The sequence below is a fragment of the Emydura macquarii genome, unplaced genomic scaffold (assembly GCF_026122565.2).
Source record: "Emydura macquarii macquarii isolate MOO-44397 ecotype Brisbane River unplaced genomic scaffold, CSIRO-AGI_Emac_v2 contig_312, whole genome shotgun sequence".
Taxonomy (NCBI): Eukaryota; Metazoa; Chordata; order Testudines; family Chelidae; genus Emydura; species Emydura macquarii.
This window is the reverse complement of record NW_027130449.1, coordinates 8848092-8865957: the sequence shown is the minus strand read 5'-3', so window position 1 is coordinate 8865957 and position 17866 is coordinate 8848092. Positions and strand designations below refer to the sequence as shown.

The 17866-nt window shown below is 40.6% G+C and overlaps 1 protein-coding gene across 2 annotated transcripts in view; it reads left to right on the top strand.

Moving 5' to 3' along the window:
• Positions 1-17153, top strand: part of SORL1 (sortilin related receptor 1) — an 88656-nt gene extending 71503 nt beyond the window's left edge. For both annotated transcript variants that reach the window (XM_067564672.1, XM_067564664.1), the window contains 12 exons: positions 864-968; positions 2275-2347; positions 3576-3658; positions 4969-5065; positions 5845-6029; positions 7112-7231; positions 7335-7499; positions 8297-8471; positions 8883-8989; positions 10121-10313; positions 10667-10879; positions 11836-17153. In XM_067564672.1, coding sequence (XP_067420773.1) covers positions 864-968; positions 2275-2347; positions 3576-3658; positions 4969-5065; positions 5845-6029; positions 7112-7231; positions 7335-7499; positions 8297-8471; positions 8883-8989; positions 10121-10313; positions 10667-10879; positions 11836-11906 — 1587 coding nt within the window. In that variant the 3' untranslated portion in view covers positions 11907-17153. The remainder of the gene's footprint in view (positions 1-863; positions 969-2274; positions 2348-3575; positions 3659-4968; positions 5066-5844; positions 6030-7111; positions 7232-7334; positions 7500-8296; positions 8472-8882; positions 8990-10120; positions 10314-10666; positions 10880-11835) is intronic.
• Positions 17154-17866: the final 713 nt, after the last annotated feature.

Sequence of the window (17866 nt, the reverse complement as noted above, 5' to 3'; positions counted from 1 at the left end):
CTTAGATTGTGAGTGTATTCTTTGACAATTAGCTACTGTCTCGATGAGAGACTGCGTCCAAACAGGAGCAGAAGATACAGAGCAGTTATGGCAAAGATCATGTAAATATTTTTTCCAGGACCATAGAAATAATAACGAGGAGAAAATGAATAAGTGAAATTCAGGGGCAGATGATGGAAAATTGAGTTTTATTGGGGAGCTCAAGTGAAATTGCCTTTGTACATACAGTCACTGAAATTCTAGTTCAGATTTAATGATGTAAGAAAGTCTGCATTTATTAGAGACATATGGGAGGACTGTGATTGTCCCTCTTTCTCTGGGGCTGATATCTTTTTCTTTCATTAGACTGTGATAAAAAAAGTTAAAAAAAAAAAAAAAAGGGCAGTTCAAAAAACTTTGCCACTTTAACATGCGACTTTCTCCTCCTAAATACACAATAAATCCAATCCTTGACAATCATTTACACTTGTCAGAGCAGGTAAGATGAAGCTTGTATGAGTTCTTTAATAAATTATATGAAGATTTCATGTGCTCCATATGGCCCCTTAATGAACAGGGAGCACTCACTATTTGTGAGTCCCATGTGCTCATTCATAGGAAAAATGCAGACACAGGTCTGTATATCTCAGCAGAAAGAGTTCCACATAGCAAATACTATAAAGACATTCTCTCTCCATTCTTTGGATTTAGACAAGATGCGGGGAAAAGATGCCCCCCAAATCTGGGCAGATTGAGAGTTTGAGTTCTGGCCCCTCTCTAGTTTTAATGGTCCATGGTACTTTAAAACTAACCATCCATCCAACATTCCTCCCGGTTGTATTGTTAATTGTGGCCTTCTGGTCTCTTTGTTTTCACCCCGTTAGGTGGAATACAGCAGAAATGGTTCCAAGGAGTGGTCCTCCCTTAGAGCCAGCAAGAACTATACTGAGATCGAGAACTTGCAGGTCAACAAATTATACACAATAAGAGTGAGTATTTTAAAAGCCGGTAATTCTAGGGGTACCCCACACGTCCTCAGGTGGTTTTCTTTTGCTAGATAATCTGAGCACTGCACGGTTAACTGACAGACTAGTGCCATGGTGTCAAGTTGAGATGCTGTATTGCCAAAAGTACATAGAAGGCCAGCACATTTGCTGACTCCTTCATTGTGCACTGACAAGAAAAGGCAAAATTTAAGGCCCAAGTTCTGTCCTTAGAGTTCCACCCCATCCAAGAAGCTCAAGTTGCAGTTTTAAAATTCATCCACTGATAGCACTGTTCGGAAATCACTCTGGTTGCACAGGACGTAGGTCAGAGACAAATTTGGCTGTAATGGTATCACTGGGGAAAGAAACAGCAAAGAGGAGGGACCTAATATCAGACTGTGATCAATTATTGTTTGTCCATCGAAGGTAGGAGAAGCAGTAATGGGCTTAATCTGCAGCAAGGAAGATTTAGGTTAGATATTTGGAGAAACGTTTTAACTATAAGGATAGTTAAACTCTGGAATAAGCTTCCAAGGGAGGTGGTGGATCAACTGGAGATTTTTAATAACAAGTTGGACACGCAGCTGTCAGGCATGATCTAGGTTTACTTGGTCCAGCCTCAATGCTGGGGGCTGGACTGATGACATCTCAAGGTCCCTCCCAGCCCTACATTTCTATGATTCTAGGTTGGGGATGGGGTGGGAGAGATGCTAGGGGGGGCTGACGGCAACATTAAAATTAGACAGGATTTGAGTGCCAAGCCTGTAAAGCAAACACTGCAGAGTACAGCCTTAAGCGGCCCATTTTCCACATGCTAAACTCTCATTGATGTCAATGGGAATTCAGATAGCAGGATACAATTCTCATGAATCCATGTTATTCTTACTATTGCTTTTATAACCCCATTTGTGTGCAAGAAGCAGGTGCTCTTTAAAATATGCACTCTCTCTTCTGTATACAGGACACTTTCTAAATAAATCCTTAATTCGCTGCCAGACCGGATTTCATGGGAATTGTTCTAGGTTACACTGGGCAGAATTATTCCAACCCCCCTTATTTTACATGCTTTTTGTAAAGGTCTCACCCTATACTGTTATCTGCAATGCATCTCAGTAGATAATTTTAATTAACTCTAAGCAGCTCTGCTTTATCTCTGTTCACAAACCTTATATTACCAAGTAATTAAAAAAGCTATTGTGTTCTGTTTCAAAGTCCATTTCTCATCAGATCCACTCCACCAGAAGCCCCGTTCTAAACTCATTCTTTGTTTTCATTATAAAACTTTAACTAACCTTCTAATTTGAAAAAGGTTGCTGCAGTAACTAGTCGGGGAGTAGGAAACTGGAGTGATTCCAAATCCATAACTACCACGAAAGGCAAAGGTAAATATTTGTATGGGTTTCTGTTTAAATGAACTCTGACAACGCAGAAAAAAATGTGAACGTAAGCGTTAGCGTGAATAGTAGTTTTCTGTCTTTTTCTTGGTAATTTAATATTTGTACTGAATTTGCTCTACTATGTATAAATACAGTAGCCAGACCATTTACACCTTAAAAAAAAAAAAGAGAGATTGTCAAATTAAAAATCATAGTTCTAGACAACAAAATTCCATACTCCTGTTACCAATTGAACCTTTGGTTATTCAAACTGAAGGAATGTCTAAAACCTGTTTTGTTCTGTTGATTTTGCCTTCTGCACTTCATGTAGCTTGGACTGTAAACATAGATAAGTCTGTTTCATACAAGTCCCATATACTAGAACAATGTTACAATGGCCAGACTGTAGACATTGCAGGGTAATGTTTAAATACAACAATGAAACCCAGTTTTTGTTTCATTTTTTTTAATTCATGAAATCATTTAAATGATCAGATTTTACAGCAACTCTAAAAATAAAACCTACATTTTCATCTCTAAGTTGCTGAGTGTCCTTTTTAAAATTCAGCGTTGACTTGTTAGGTACAAGTACTCTCTCCCCATTGTAACAAAGACAGGGAAGAGGAGACTGTGCTACTGAAAATACAGTGTCCTTAGTAACACGAAGAGCAATCAGGAACTAATCATTAGAACTAGTTGGAAAACAGAGGAGGAATGAAATTCAGCAATTTTCATTTGCATTTTTTTTAATCTGAATTTTTCAACCAGCTCTGTCTATAACCTCCTTCTCTGTCCTTCTCTGTCTATAACCTCCTTCTCTTTTTACCTGTTTACCTGTTATTCTCTTTTTACCCGTTATTCACAAGGAATAAAAAACCTGCATTCAGTCCACTCTGTCTTCACCCTGTGGTTAGAAAGACAGGGAAGCCTAGGGCTGAATTTGAAGATGGTCTGTTATGTAGAACCCCTTACATTTAAGCAACCCAGGGTAAAACACCAACTTCCCTTTAAGGATGTACCTTTCGAGCATCAGCACATTATTTCAATAGGTTCCTGAATGAACACTGATGGGTGCTGGAAAGATTCTAGCCATTTTTATAGATGAGGAAACACTTTGCTGGAAAAACCTTTAGGATAGTAATTGAAAATCTGCATTTATCCAGCTTCATAAAAATAGGATTGTGTTTTATGTGTTTGGTGTTGAATGCTTTTCTGTTTCTTCCTTTTCCTTCAGTCATTCCACCGCCTACCATACATATTGAGAGTTACAATGAAAACTCCATAAGTTTCACCCTGAAAGTGGACACTAACATTAAGGTAAAGTTTGAACTTTCTGGCTAGAATCAGAGCAGAGGGAGCTAGATCACAGTCATAAATATTTGGCAGGAAAAACATGGTATTATATAACTCGACTACAGCAACGCTGCACACACAAAAGAAAATAACAATTTAAGTCTTGTTTAGCTAAATAAATATCCTGCCCTCAAGATAAGCAAATCACCTGATTAGAAAACAAATATACTATCAGTGAGGGTTTGGGGTTTTGTTTTAAGAATTATTTAGTACTTAATGTGTAATTAAGTTGCTTCAGTCTGGTGTTTACAATGTAATGAAAGGGTTCCCAGCTCCCATACAAAGGCAGAGGATGCTGGTAGAACTATGTATGCCTTGTAATTTAGAGACTTAATGACATTTCCTTATTCTATGGGCTGACGTAGTTCATCTCATGTGGGAAGGTAGGTCTACCTGAGGTAGGTGTTTCCTGGAGAGTTTCAAATGAGCCCCGGGGAAAGACGAAGAAGTGGGGTTTTATTCTATCTTGCACAATCAGTTTTCGCTCAGAACACAACGAAGGCACCTGCACTTATTGCATGTGCTGTAAATTGTTTGTTAGATATTTGTATGTGTTGGAATTCTAAACAACAAGAAGCCAGCAAAGCAAGAACAAAGAGTACCTTCCGCCTGCCTTCACCGTTAAAAATCAGAGGGAAATGGTTTTCCCAGCTCGCTAGGGTGAGATTTTGAAAAACAGATGGTCCCATTTTGGGATGGGAAAAAAGTCAAAATCTCAAACACTTTTAGGAACTAATAATCTGTTAAAAAAAAAACAAACACATTTCAGATTGGAGTCAATCAAAAAATTTCATTTGTTTAATTTCAAAATGTTTTATTTCAATATCAAGTTATTTTTTAACTTTTTAGAAGCATAAATTAACTAAAATTTTGAAACAAAACTATTTCAAATCAAAAAGTGAAACTTTTCCAAACTTTTTTTTATTTGGGAGGTTTGGTGAAACATCCACTTTCTTGCAAACCGTTTCGGTTTCAACAGATCAACATTTTCTGACCAAAATTCCCAACCAGCTCTATTAAAAACGCTCAGCCTTTTTTCCACAATCTGGTTTTCCTCCCATTACAGTGATTCTGAACATTAGGGGAGGAAAGATGGGGAATGGGGTGATGTAAAAAAGATAGCGGACTGGGGAGGGTAAATAAGCTCCACCCTTAACTACACCAGTTCCCTTAGTTGTTACGGGACATACAATATGGAGATGTATCGTTCAGCAGCATATAAAAACGGCATAACAAACGGCTCATCCATTCTGTGCTGTGTTGCTCCTTGACAGGTGAATGGTTATATCGTGAATATCTTCTGGACATTCGATAACCACAGGCAGGAAAAAAGGACTTTGTTCCTCGATGGAGAAAAGTCAGCACAAACAGGTAAACCCGTAGCTCAGGGGTTCTCAAACTTTTTTTTCCCTCGGATCCCCTTTCAAAATATTTCAAGCTCCTTGACCCTTGTGAAAACTTGGGTAAATTGGGATTCCCATGGCCATGAAGCCTCACGCCTCAGGTAGACATTGGCACATGTAGCCCCTGCCCTTTCCCTTTACACGGGGTTATGGCCACTGGGGCTGAGTGGTGGTGAATCCGCACCCTCATTCCTCTTCCATGCACGACTCTGCACTGCCACAATGGGAGCATTCAAGCAGGACGTGCAGATTTCTGCATAGGTTCTGCTGCTGGCTCCCTGTTCGCCCGCTAATACACAGCTGAATCACTCTGGGAAGGAGGAAGGATTATATGCCAAGCGGAGACGGGAGGAAAAGAGCTGCAGAAAATGCCCAGATTGGCTGGATCGGGTTGAAACATTTTACCTTTGTATTAAGACTGTGGCTTAGAAATTCATACTTTCTCAGCATCAGGTCAGAGCAGTCCTGAAGCTAATCAAATGTGTCCCTGCTAATCATTTATGGAGAAATCATTGCCCTCTACTGTCAGGATCTAGCGAGACATCCCAATAAAACAACTGTTATGACTAAGTGAGGTGTTCCCAGGTGCAACTTACTAAAAAATGACTCCTAACAAATGAAAGTACAAAAGAAATAGTCAGGTGACTGTGTATTAGTGCTTAATATTTATGAAAGCATTCGTTTACTGTCCAAATGATTACAGATAATTCACTTAACCAAATGGCTCAACTCTCCCTTCTTATTCAGTGGGTAATCTGACAGCGCACACACCGTATGAAATTTCTGCTTGGGCCAAGACCGCACTGGGTGACAGCCCTTTGTCTTTTGCGCATGTCGTGACCGGTGGCGCGAGACCCGCATCGCCAAGCCTCAAAGCCAAAGCCATTAATCAGACTGCTGTGGAATGTACCTGGACCGGACCGAGGAATGTTGTAAGGCTCCATTCCTTTCTTACCAGTCCCAGCTTGTCCTCGGTTTAGCCTGGGAACCTCAGGCCACAAACCATTTGTTTGATGGGCTTGCGTGGACATCCTGTCCCGTCCCCTAGGAAAAGCATGGTGAACTTTGCACCTTTTATAGTGAGTTGCACCACAGACTCTGCAAAACACGTGTCTGAAAAATGATGCAAATCACATCAAATATCCACTGAGATGGTAAACTCTTTGGGGAAGGGACTGTCTTTGTTTCCTTCCTATATTGTACAGCGCCTAGCACAATCGGGCCCTGGTCCCTAGATCAGTGATACTCAGACTGAGGCCCCCGAGCTGCAGGTAGCTCCAGTGTGTCTCCAGCACACGCTATTAAAACACTGTGATTTAATTATTAATCAATCTTAAGTTATTACCCAATTAGGAGGTTTTAGTATGTTATTAACCAATTGTAGTTGATGAAATAATACTTATTTAGTTTTTATATATGATTCTCACAGCAAAATGACTGTTCCCTGTCATACCGTTTAAATATGAATATTTAGAATGATAGTAAATGAAACAATGAATTCACACTACTGTGGCTCTTTTGGGTAATGCAATCTTGAATATGATTAACTACAGCGGATGAGGTCTCTGTAAGGATATGTGGCCATCTTTGGTAGATATCTGAGGCAGAGCAGAGCACAGCAGTTCAGGACAGAGAATGAAGCATGCACTATCCAGCTGGGGAATCGAGGCAGCACGTACAGTAACTTGGGCAACTGCAATATACGCGTTTAACTCCCCTGATGTATCAAAGGTTCCACAGGATCTTTCATAACCCGAGTGGATCTAGACCAAAGTTTCGTGTCTCCTCAAAAGGACAGCAACACCTCCCACCCCAAAATAAAACACCATGCTGTGACGTTGAGTCAGTGGGAGAGAGGCCGTGCCGTGTGCTGAATTTCCAGCGCTTCTTTTGTCCTAGACAGTAATACATGACCTTAGATTGAATCGCACAGTTTGGGTCATTTGGTAGGTTAGATCCCATACAACTACAATACAAAATAACTGAATAGCCTCTCTTTTGTTCTTCTTTTCAGGTCTATGGCATTTTCTATGCCACTTCGTTCCTAGAACTATATAGGAACCCACATAATACTACCACTACTTTACACAACATCACGGTGATTGTGAACAGGGACGAGCAGTACTTGTTTCTGGTAGGATACTTTTCTGTTTACTCTTCTCACATGTACAGCTTGGACTAATGTCTGCTCGTGAAATCTTAAAACATGATTTTAACCAGCCTGCTGTCACTTTAAGGTACGCGTCATGTCTCCATACCAAGGACCGCCTTCCGACTACATCGTGGTGAAGATGATACCAGACAATAGGCTTCCCCCTCGACACCTGCATTCTGTGCTTACCAGAAAGACATTTGCTGTCATCAAGTGGGAGTCGCCCTACGATTCACCAGACCAAGATATGGTAATATCTTTGTGCTCCTAACTTACGCTGGTGGACAGTGTTATTCAAATCCATAAAAGTGCTTTCGGGTCCACGTGGGAGGGATCCGCTCTAACGGCAAGACCAGTACTCCGCTAACGGGGAGCATTCAGCATCTTTGTGCTCCAGATTGTGATCTCGCTTGCTTCGGGGGTAATTCAGGACTAACTCCACTGAAGTCAATGCATTTGCTAAGGGGCATTCACATCAGAATCAGGCTTTGTGCGATTGGCCTGCTGAGCGATCGTGGGTAAGTGACTTCACCTGCCCATGCCTCAGTTTCCCCACTGTAAAATGGGGATAATGATGCCGCCTGCCTTTGTAAAGCTCTTTGAGATAATCTGTTGATTACGGATCTACTAATGAAAAATACAATGAAAGGGCGGGATATTACTATTGTATCTATAATAATACAAGAGCAATAAATCCTCCTTTTTTAAAACTGGAATCTTAAATTGAGTATAAACATGGCAAAAGATCGTATTTTACATTGAACTACAACACAAAGTGCAGACTTAATTTTTGGTTTTTTCCTCTTATTCCCCAGCTGCTAGATTTAGTGTGTCAGTAAATAGCTTTCTGGGGTATCGGTCCCTCCTGCTGATAATAATGTGCCGTAAGAAGTCTGAAATCCCAATTAACTTCACAGGTTTCCAACACTTTGTTAAATGTGGTTCTTGCTCCGCGTCTCATGGGCTAACTGGCATTTTATATCATTGGCCACTGAATGGGAGGTAGGAGCTTCCATCATTTACTGCGTGTCACTTTCCTCCCTGCAGCTGTACGCTGTCGCAGTAAAAGATTTAATTAAAAAAACAGATAAAATCTACAAGGTGAAAACCCGAAACAGCACAGTGGAATACACCATTAAAAAGCTGGAGCCGGGAGGAAAATACCATATAATTGTTCAACTCGGGAACATGAGCAAAGAATCCAGTATGAAAATTAACACAGGTAAGGAAAGAGTATCAACATCGGATAGTGTGGCAGGTATTGCATGGCTGTCCACTAAGGGAATCTAGCACCTTACACCAAAGCATCCAGTAGTGCCCACAGTTGGATGCAAGACGTGGACTGGATGGCAGAAGAGTCTCATACCAGATCAGATCAGTGGTCCATCTAGCCCTATCTTCCATACTTGAGACCTGATTCTGAGAGATACGGAGCAGCTGCAACTCCCAGGGAAAGCAATAAAAATAACCGTCCGTATAGAGCAGTCACTAAAAGTGGCGAGTGGGAATTTTTCACTATTTAAATGGAGGAATTAAATACATAAACACCCAGTAACGATCTTGTTTATTGCAGTTTCTAAAACTAGAGACATTACCTATCAATAACGTGTTTGCCCATTTCCCCCATTTGCAGTTTCTCTCTCTGCACCAGATGCCTTAAAAATTATAACGGAAAATGACCATATTCTGCTTTTTTGGAAGAGTTTAGCCTTGAAAGAAAGTAATTTTAATGAAAGCCGGGTAAGTCCCATAGTTTGCTTGGATTATTGTTTTTTAAACAGGAAGATGGTTTTGTTAGAGGTGAATTGAGTGCTGTTTTAAACGCATTGTTTGAGAACAGTGCACTGATGTGTGAGTCTGTGTACGCACATGCATGCGTGCGGATATATCGGTATTTCCCTAGCACTGCAATACAGCTGTCCCAGTGGACTACGTTACCCAACTTGCCTTGCTCTCATGTTGTTGAAGGCGAGAGAATAGTTAGAACCACCAGGAACCAAGTATAGATTGAAGGGAAGAAAATTCCAGCCCACCTTCCTTGCTCATGGGACTCCTCCCTCAGGACTCTAAGCTAGGGTCAGCATTCTGGTCTATATGAACTCCAGATTGTTTCTCTGAGGGCATTTCTTCCTCCTTACTGACCCATAACCCCCTCCTACAGGTATTGTTCCAGGAAAACCTGGAACAGAGTAGCACTGGCCTATGAGGGTTGTCTATACACTCATTGAAAGGGCAGCACACCCTCTTCCACAAAGTGATATTCAGGAAACATGCAGGTAGCTTTGTTAATCACTATGTGATTTAAGCACTACAGCTTACGAGACCCATTCCATCAGCTTTTCAGGACATGACTGCCCTTCTTCTGAAATTCTCTAGTACACGGGGCAATCAAACGGTCTAAGGGAATGGGAATCGGACACAGAGCCTTTCACATGTAGGTCATCACATCCGTAGTGCCTGAAAAGTGTTATCTAAAAATTGATAGAAGATCTATGGGAAGCCAAGTACTGGTGTTCTCAATTCAGTCGTGAGCGGATGGGAATCCGTCACAAAAGCATCATTCCCTTTTTGGCAATTTCAGGGAGATGCTAAGCACTGGATAGTCCATGGGGGCTGAAATCTCTCCGCTCTAAACTAGTCCCTCCAGGTCAGGGTTGATGCTTACTGAGAGGGTTTCTAGAAGGAAGCTGGCACTATCGCTATCAGTGGGGTATCAACCCAACACTTTTCATCGGGGCTAAATTCACAAGCAAAAAGAAATGTAAAAGGGACAGCAGTAGCAAACCCTGAACTTCAGGACTCGTTCAGCTGAGGAACGGAGTGATGTGAGTTTTATTCTCTACGTTTTGTTTTGTTTTTTAAATATGTCAGGGTTATGAAATACACATGTTTGACAGCACAATGAATATCACAGCTTATCTTGGGAACACCACAGAGAACTTCTTCAAAATTTCCAACCTGAAGATAGGTCACAACTATTCATTCACGGTTCAGGCCAGGTGCCTTTATAGCGGACAGATGTGTGGGGAGCCTGCTACTCTTCTGTACGATGAGCTAGGAACGGGTACGTTTTCATTCATTGTGTTTCTGCCTTAACCCTGACGTGATCAAAGCCTAACTTTTAAGAATGAAAATGAAAGCTGCTCTGTTTTTGTTGGTTTTGGTTTTCTACTGTGCGCCTTTCAGGCCAAGGACTTAATGGAATATAATATTGTTGATAGAAATCTACATTTGTGTCCGGCTAGAGGGCATCTAGAGGAAATCATCACATTTACCAGAATTTAAATTTCATTGTGATTTTACACCACGCGGAGTCATTATTCCACCGGCAGATCTTCAGGAAACTGAATAGATAGCAGTTACCTGAACACTGTAAAGCAGCAGTTGTAAATGGCAGTTTTTTCCCCCCATTCATAGATGAAGATGCCTCTGCGTCTAAAGCTGGTAAATCCACAGATGTAGCTGCCGTCGTGGTCCCGATATTATTCCTGTTGCTTGTGACCATGGGGGTAGGGTTTGTTGTATTGTACATGAGACACAGAAGACTTCAGAATAGCTTCACAGCCTTTGCAAACAGCCACTACAGCTCCCGCCTTGGATCGGCCATATTTTCTTCAGGTGACGATTTAGGTAAGTAGCGCGATTCCATGTCCTGAAATTTTATTAGAGGTTTGTGAACCTGAATCCACTGGAGCGCTCCCGATGCACTGACAGCTCTGGCCAAGAAGGATCTATGGAGCATGGACAGACACATCCCATTCCTCCCTTCTTATCCACCATCTCTTGGTATTTTTGATACATGGAAGCACAGGTTTAAATCCTTCATCCTGCTGAGTCAGATACACTGAGAATTTCATGCTGTTTATTGTTTTGGGGTTTCCATCCTGTGCCTGTTGGAGACAAAATTCCCATCCACTTCAAAGGTTTGGGATCTCCAGGCTAACCTCCCGGCTAGCGTAACTACACTGAACTCACTTGAAGCCAGCAGAGAATCTAGTCCCGTGTCTGTTCTGAGAGGATACGACACATCCCATGGAACACTCGTAAGACTGAGTTTACTCTGGTGTCCTCAGCCAAAACTGCCCCAGAGATGGCTGTATTTTCAAAGGCAAATAAATTATGTTGTGTATATATCAGGCCATATCCAACTCCTGTAGAGCTTCCACTGGCTTCAATGGAAGCAGAACAGGCACATAACTTCTATTTTGGCTTCTGGGGACGTTTTGGGACAGAAGCCTCTGTGGATTTGTTCTTGTTCCATTTGAAGTCTATTGATAGGGTTTGATCCCATGTGGCGGATCAGGCCCTACAAAAATGTAAGATGCTTTTTATTATCGTTACCCCAAGGTCTCCCATTAAGCAAAACTGTTGTGTTTGAACAGAAATCTACAACATGAAGCAAATTGTCCCCTGCGACTTCAGTTAGCGAGGGGAAATTGGCTCAAATGGGAGAGTGTTTGCTTAGCATGCTCCACTGCCTTTTTCCTGGGTTATGCAGGAGGTCAAACTAGGTGATGTAGTGGTCCCCTCTGGCCTTAAAATGCATCAGTGTAGCAATGTGACAGAGCGTTGTGTTTGCTTCCCAGGAGATGACGACGACGACGAAGCCCCTATGATAACTGGATTCTCAGATGACGTCCCTATGGTCATCGCATGAAGCGCATTTCTGACTGTAAACCAAATGGTGTAAATATTTCATTTGATAAAAATAGTTGATTGTTTATTTTAAAAATGCACTTTGAGTTGCAATACATTATTTTTATATGGGCCCAAAACAAAACAAACACTTTGTAGTAATCAACTGTGAATGCAGACCAGGTTGATTTAGTAACAAATTGCTTTGTTTTAACGTTAATTTAGTCTTACAAGGCTGTGCTTGCTGGGCATGCTTTTAAGTCTGTGAGATGTTTTCTGTTGACTAAATTGGCTACTCTTTTTATTTTTCTAAGATGATAAGAAATTTATTTTAAAAAATTCAGGAGATTATCTATATATATATAGAGAGAGAGAGAGACAGAGAGAGAGAAAGGAGACAAGTAATATAGTCCCTGAAGGTTTTACATTTACTTAAAAAAAATCCTTTGGACTTTGTTTTATATGGAAGTATTTTTGTTTTGTTAATTTATTGAGAAATATGCTTTGGATCAGATTTTCAGCATCAGACTTTGTACACATTGTGTAGAATGTGTGCCGCTTTATCTTGCAAGGGCAGCAGATTTTTGGTATCAGAATCGTTATTGCCATAATAATAATAAAAAATTAATTTTTAATTCCCCCCCCCCCATATTGAAAAAGCCGGGTCACACTTTTCAAACTAGGGGCCCGATTCAGCAAAGCACTTCAGCACTTTAACTTAAAACATGGGCCTGTGTCTGCACTTCCTTCAAATTCAGCAGCAGTCGACAGGAGCAGCTTGCGTAACTCCCATCGACTTCGTAACTCCTCTGCTACGCGGCGTCTTCACTGCGCTGCGCCACCTGAGGGGGTGGTTTTAATGCATTGACTTCCGGATCGATTGAGCAGGTCTACACTGACCACTCAGTCGATCCAGATCAATCGATCGATCTGACGGCGGTGAATTTGCCGCCGGCAGTGAAGACGCACCCATGTACTTAAATCCCATTGATTTTACTGGGACTTACGTGTGTGCATCAATGCTCTCCTGAATCAGGCCTGGCAGTATAAAGTGAGGCACTTACATGCATATTTAAAGACCTAAACATGTAAATGGCCTGATTTTCAGGAGGACCCACAGCTCCCACTGTCTTCCGGTACAGAGTCAATTGGTCCCGATTCTGTCAAGGTACTTAAGCATGTGCCTAACTATATTCACGTAAATATTCCCCATTGAAGTCACCACTCCTGTACGTATAGTTACGCACATACTTAAGCACTTTGCTGAGTCAGGGTCTTATTTAGATGATTAAGGTCCAGATTGTGCAAACACTTATGCATGTGAGTAACTTTACACATGAGTTAGTACCATAGCTTCCATAGTATTAGTCCCAACATGAAATTACTTGTGCGTAACTGTTCAAAGATCTGGTCCTTAACATGGATTTAGATGACTAACTCTAAGCCTCCAAGTTTTCAGCTACGACCCACACTTTGTGCCTGACCAAAACTACAGTACATGTAGTTCTGTGCATCACCAGCATTGTCCTAAATGCTTTAGGGTTATGTATAGTAATGGATTCGCTAATCATGCCCTCCATTTGTAGCCTGATCCTTTAGTTAAATAGTTTCCAATTTATGTCAATGACGTAACAGGAAAAAGTGGCCACAAACTGTCTTTGAAACACATTTCAATACATGCTGCCTAATGCAATTAGACAAACACGTTTCTTTTTACAACTTCTTTAAGATGCCAATATATTGATGGGGAGAGCTGTGGGCGGGGGGGGCACACACTATTTAAAGCTGGAGAGAGTGCTTAGATTGCAGGTTTTCCAGTGTTTTATGGAGCTATATTTATCTGAACATTTGAATTCATTTGGGGTTACAAAAGGATACTATATGCCATCATTACTCTTTCCTAAAAGTAGCTGTGGTTTTCACTTCAAACTTTAGAAGTAATCTGTATATTCAGATCATTAGCTATTATGCACTTACTGTAGACACACCACTGGCTACAAAGCTAAACGTTAGCAGTTAAAAATGTCTGGTACCACTGTCTAGGTTCGTGACAATAGAGTCCTACCACACAGTCAAACAACTTGCCAGCCCCAGAGCAAAATGATGTAAGTGAGTGTTCATGGATCACATCTATACATTCTTTGTATATGCAAAGTGTGTTAGCTCTACACCAGTAAAATACAATGTGTTGTCTTGTCATGATATAAATATTTTATTTTAACCAAAAACATCTTTGTTGTGTAACTTGAAAATATAATTGCAGTCTTCCTATGGATAGAGTGGGAACAGTATGGGCCGACTATGTTTAGCTAAACAAGTGATTCATTTAATTTCAAATAAGAAAATGTATAAACAGTAGAAATTCTATGTTTCAATACACTAGAGAAATACTAAATATATTTTCAGCCACTGGCAGAGTGTCATTCCCCAATGACAAACTGGTTCTCCCTTTTCTTGTTTACTGGGGCCAAAGTTGAATGGGATTTTGTGAACACTGCCTCTTTATTTTAAAACTTGTCGAGTTGTGACTTGCTTTTTTTTTTTACTTGATTTGCGGGCCAGATGCTGTTCTGAGGTATACATTTTGAGTGACTTCAGCAAAGTTGGGTGTAAATGAAATCACTCTGGATTTACACCAGCATACCCAAGATCAAAAATCTGACCCAAGGTTACAAATTCCTAGATTTATTGAACCCTTCAAATACATGTCTAGAGGGAAAAAGGCCAAAGGAAAGAGAGAAAAATTAACCCAGGGGATATGATTATTATTTCTTATTAAATAGTTATTTCTGCACAATCACTAAAAATCAGCTCAGAAGGGGCGTGTGTGTCCATAGAACACTGATACGGGTCAAATCCTGCATGCTGTACTCACCAGAGTAGCCCCATTGACATCAATGGAACTACTCATCTGAATAAGGCAAGCAGAATTTGGCCTATTGCCTTTTGCTCCTGTATAGGGAAACATACGCTAAGGACCAATTCCAATAATTAACCTCATGGCCACTTTAATATGCTGTGGCGATTCTTCAGTATGATGTTTTTAAATTTTGAAGTTAAAGATGTACTTCAGCTGGATGACTGGCCAATACCAGTCACTTAGACAGTGTTCAAAGTGGAAACAGTCTATGTTTTGCACAGCTGAGAAGTGAAACACTTTGTTGCAAATGAAAAATACTCCTGGTTAACAATGCTTCATTTAATGCAATGCCGGTGGAATAAAGCTGTGCACTGGGTCTGCACATTTTGCCTGGCCATTGCTTTTGCTCGATGAACGGTTTAAATGGCACTTACGCAGGTCATAGGCCTTGTGCGAGCTCTCTGCCTGGGGGTGAAATTCACCTTGTGTGAATAGTACTGTAATGGAGAGACATCCTCAACCCTCAAAACTTTCCCTTATTGCAAAAATTACCACTGTGCTGTCGGCGAAGCAGCTTTACAGGGCTAGTGTATTTTTTATAAATAAAAAATTATAAGCTCCGGGGAGTATGAGCAGGATAGATGCAGTTATGGATAAATTGTATATTTTTATGAACTTTTGAAGCACAGAATCTTGTTCACAGATATTTGGCGGGGGAGGGAGGGGGGTTTGTAAATATGGTTCACAGATGCAAGTTTTGTTCTGGTCTTGTTCCAGTAACTTTATGAAATGTGAAGCAAAATTGTAACCTGAAATGTTGGGAGGTGATGACTAGGTTTTTCCTCACTGTAACAAAGCAAAACTATTGAGTACCTCAGTTAAAAGGCTGTCAGATGGGCCCCTGGTTATGGTGACTCTCCTAGTTCTATAACCCTGATGGAACATTTTAGTCTCTTTTATTGTCCATGACACACATTAGAAGCAAGCTGGCACTCTAAAGTCCATTTGAACTAAAGACAACTGATGAACTTTTAACTATGCTCACTATATGGTGAATACACATGGGGGCACCATTTCCTGAACTTGAAACCTGAGGGCCCTTCAGGAAAATGAAACCAGTTCAGTTTTTCCCTTTACTGTGACAAATTACTTCCGTCCTCTGTATAGCAGCAGCCTCGTCCATAAAATAGAGATCTGCACTCAGCTCTGGACTGAACATGTACACTGATCTCACACGCAGCACTTCCACTGACTGCAGCATATGTTCTGCATGTAGGACTGGTACATGATTATCAGTAAAGAGATTTCAATCTTGCAGTCAGAGATCAAAACTATTGTATTTATGCAGCATCATGAAAATCCTGACTACCAAACCCGTATTTACTTTTCTTGGCTTTATAGCAGATTGGTACTACTGGTTAATGGAAGTACCACTTTCAGGTCTCCAGCCTAATTAATCTCAGATCAGTATTTGGTAAATGAGTGGAAAGATCTCTGTCCATTTCTCAACAGACAGGTGGCCACACCATTAAAACCTGCTGACACCACCGCACTAAGCTGTTTCCAGACTCGGAGAACCCAAAACCATATGGCCAGGAGCAATGGAGACTGAACTTTCTTCTCAGACCTAGGGATGGTCTCTCCAGGGCTGGTGGGAAGTAACACTGGTGAGGCAGGCTGGCATAGCATGCTCCGCCACTGATCATGCTCTGGACAAAGAGAAGGTTTCAGGCTCTAGGATGCTAAACATTACACAGAATCAGCATGTTTTCCATCTGTTTACAGGGGCCTCAAACAATTTAATGAAAGATTTACCAGATTTGTCAGTACACTTTTAGAAACTATATTCAAGATAGGCCAGAATAATATTTTCCTAGACAAATTCCACATCTCTTTCAAATGGACTTCAGAATGACTGGTGTAATTGAATTAGTAACCTTGGATCCAGAGAGCTTCTTCACTTAGAGTACCAACTTCAAGGGTTTTATTAAATTTGTAACAGTGATCATTCTAAAGGTGCAGCACCTAGTATAGGCAACCAGTCTGAAACAGATTAGCATTAGCTTCACCTCTGTAAGCTCTTTAAAGTAAGGTTTAGACATTTATCATTTAAATTGTTTTTCTATTTTTTTTTTTTTCAATCACTAATTTCTGCTGAAGATTTTAGTATCTTATTGCACAATTTTGAAGGATTTTTTTTTTTTTTGTTGTCTTTCAATGTCAGACTTTTTTCACTGAATAAATAAAAATTTACTGGGTCAAGAAAAACATGTTAAAAATCAACTCTACATGTGTCTTGAGTTATTATTTTGGAGTGCAATAAAATGTGTCTGATGTTATTTCTGAATACTAATTGCTTTTTAATTGAAAGGATTTATTTTGTAAATAAATAGGAGAGTTGCCAATGACAGAGTGAAATTGACCCTCTGTAGCTTGCCAGCAACTCCCATTTAAGTGATGCCAGCTCTCATGGTTTTAATCACACGCTCATGTTTTTGATGTTTTCCTTAAAGCCTCTACTCCCGGAGTCATCTGATTATATAAGATTTTCAGCTTGCCTTTAAAAAAGACGTTCCTTGCCCTTGTGGTTGCAGAGATAAGCTTGTAAACGTGACCTCTAACGAGGCCAACATTCTTTTTTTTTTTTCCTCAAAAACTCATGATTTTCAAGGCAATCTCAAGATTTCGGGGAACCCGACTCACGGTTTTTGAACACTTGGGATTGGGAAGACTCCTTTGGGATTTATAAAGTGCACAGGCTCTATTACAGGGCTGAATGTCACCCATAATGAGCTGTGATACAGTAGTATGTTTTTGTTTGTGACTTATCATATTCAAATTCTAGCATGTTTTCAGTATAAGAAAGAAAAAAAACCAATCAGTCAAGGTCTGTGCATGATGGAAATTTTCATGATAAAAACTTCCGTACAATTCTGACTCTTTGATCCTGCCAAGGGATCATAGCAGATTCCCCTACACAGGTTATATTATTATTACTTTTCTGCTTTTATAATAAGATGGCTCCTGAGGGCACAGTCAGGAAATACCCCATTGTGCCAAGCACAGTACAAACAGAGAAGATGTGTTCCTAACCCAGGGAACTTAAACCACTGGCTTTCACC